The sequence below is a fragment of the Penaeus monodon genome, chromosome 24 (assembly GCF_015228065.2).
Source record: "Penaeus monodon isolate SGIC_2016 chromosome 24, NSTDA_Pmon_1, whole genome shotgun sequence".
NCBI classification, from domain to species: Eukaryota; Metazoa; Arthropoda; class Malacostraca; order Decapoda; family Penaeidae; genus Penaeus; species Penaeus monodon.
In genome coordinates, this window is record NC_051409.1 from 3138297 (window position 1) to 3139749 (window position 1453).

The following is a 1453-nucleotide window of genomic DNA, read 5'->3' on the forward strand; positions in this document are numbered from 1 at the left end:
AAAATAAATAACATACGAATGTGCGAAAAAGATTCTACTTCGTATTTCTCTTTCTCGCCAGACCAATCGTTTAAGATAGCACTGCCACCACTCCCTCTTGTAAGAGAAGAGAGAAACTCTTTAGGACCATTCACCAATAATAGGAAGAATGATATAACAATTTGCTCGATTACTCTACTTTACTAACAAATATATCTCTTATATATATGTTCCCACTTACATTAATTCTATACATTACAAATCATATTAAATATATATTAATCACTGGAGATACCATACCTGCTCAACGAGCCACTATCGTCACGATCACCACTGACAATGTAAATACCCTTACCAGTATGGCAAGTCCTGGGTTCATCGCACAAGAAATCCGCGATCCGTATTCCTTCGTGTCTCGCTGGTATCTGACTCTCCCTGAGGCACGCCGCCTCAGGCTGTTCCCACAATTTCACTAACGTTCGTGGTTTTCCATGTCGTTTCGTTTTCATTACGACATCACTCCCCTCCACAGAGTTATCGTCCCGATTACTCTAACAAGAGTGATAAATCCCATGGCGACCATACATTTAGGGCCAAGAGCCTGCGAACAAGCTCCCTTTCCTAGGACATTTGACCCCTGCCCCACTGGGTGGTGCATGGCGCTACTGGAGACCTACCCACTCATGTTAGAGTCACTCCAGGCTTTCATAGAAAAATTATTTGTCCCTGGTTGTTTTCTCCTTTATGATTTAGCATTTCAGTGGCTGTCTCTTTTTCTGAACCACTCCTGATCACAGGTTTATTAATTTCACAAGTTTTCCACCAACCCTTTACCTTTAACAGATGGTATAGTACACTGCAAATCACATACGCAAATGAAATGGAGGACATTAACCACAAAATAATTGTGAAAAGTTTTCTGTCCCCACTTGTCCCTTTTCGCTCTTCCTCTCTGAAGAGCGCCCTTACCCACGCCCGCTCCTTGAAGAGTAGACCCTTCCACCTGTTGTGGGAAAATACCCTCATCGGCCGCGCCTAGAGACCCATCTTCAGAGATTTCCTGAAGAATCTCGGCATCACCGAAATAAGAGGCGTCTTGCCACAGGGGTTTGGGGATTATGGCAACCGCCGACGTCTCTTTACTCGTCGAGATTGGTGGAAGGAGTAACTCCTGGGCTGCAATTTGACATCCCGCAGCCACTTGCAGTATCCCCACACCTTCTAAGGTCTCCCGTGGCTTCGTTATCCCTTCCTCACGACAGGTAATGATGATTTCCATCGGACGTGGTACGCTGTACAGCCAACGGTCCCGATCCCGCACCATGACCGGCACGAAGTCCGTTAGGATCACCTCGTCGCACGTTGCATCGTCTTGGGGGTCGCCAAAGAAAACTGTACTGAGGCACGTCTTTACATGTCCCCGGCGATGCAGTGCCTGCTGAACTGGGCACACATACAATCCGGGAGCACCAGT

The 1453-nt window shown here is 46.5% G+C and overlaps 1 protein-coding gene across 1 annotated transcript in view; it reads right to left on the reverse strand.

Moving 5' to 3' along the window:
- Nucleotides 1-284: 284 nt before the first annotated feature.
- LOC119588980 overlaps nt 285-1453 on the reverse strand; it is a gene marked incomplete in the record, with an annotated part of 2176 nt that continues 1007 nt past the window's right edge. Inside the window, 1 exon segment of the mRNA XM_037937583.1 lies at nt 285-1436. Coding sequence (XP_037793511.1) covers nt 788-1436 — 649 coding nt within the window.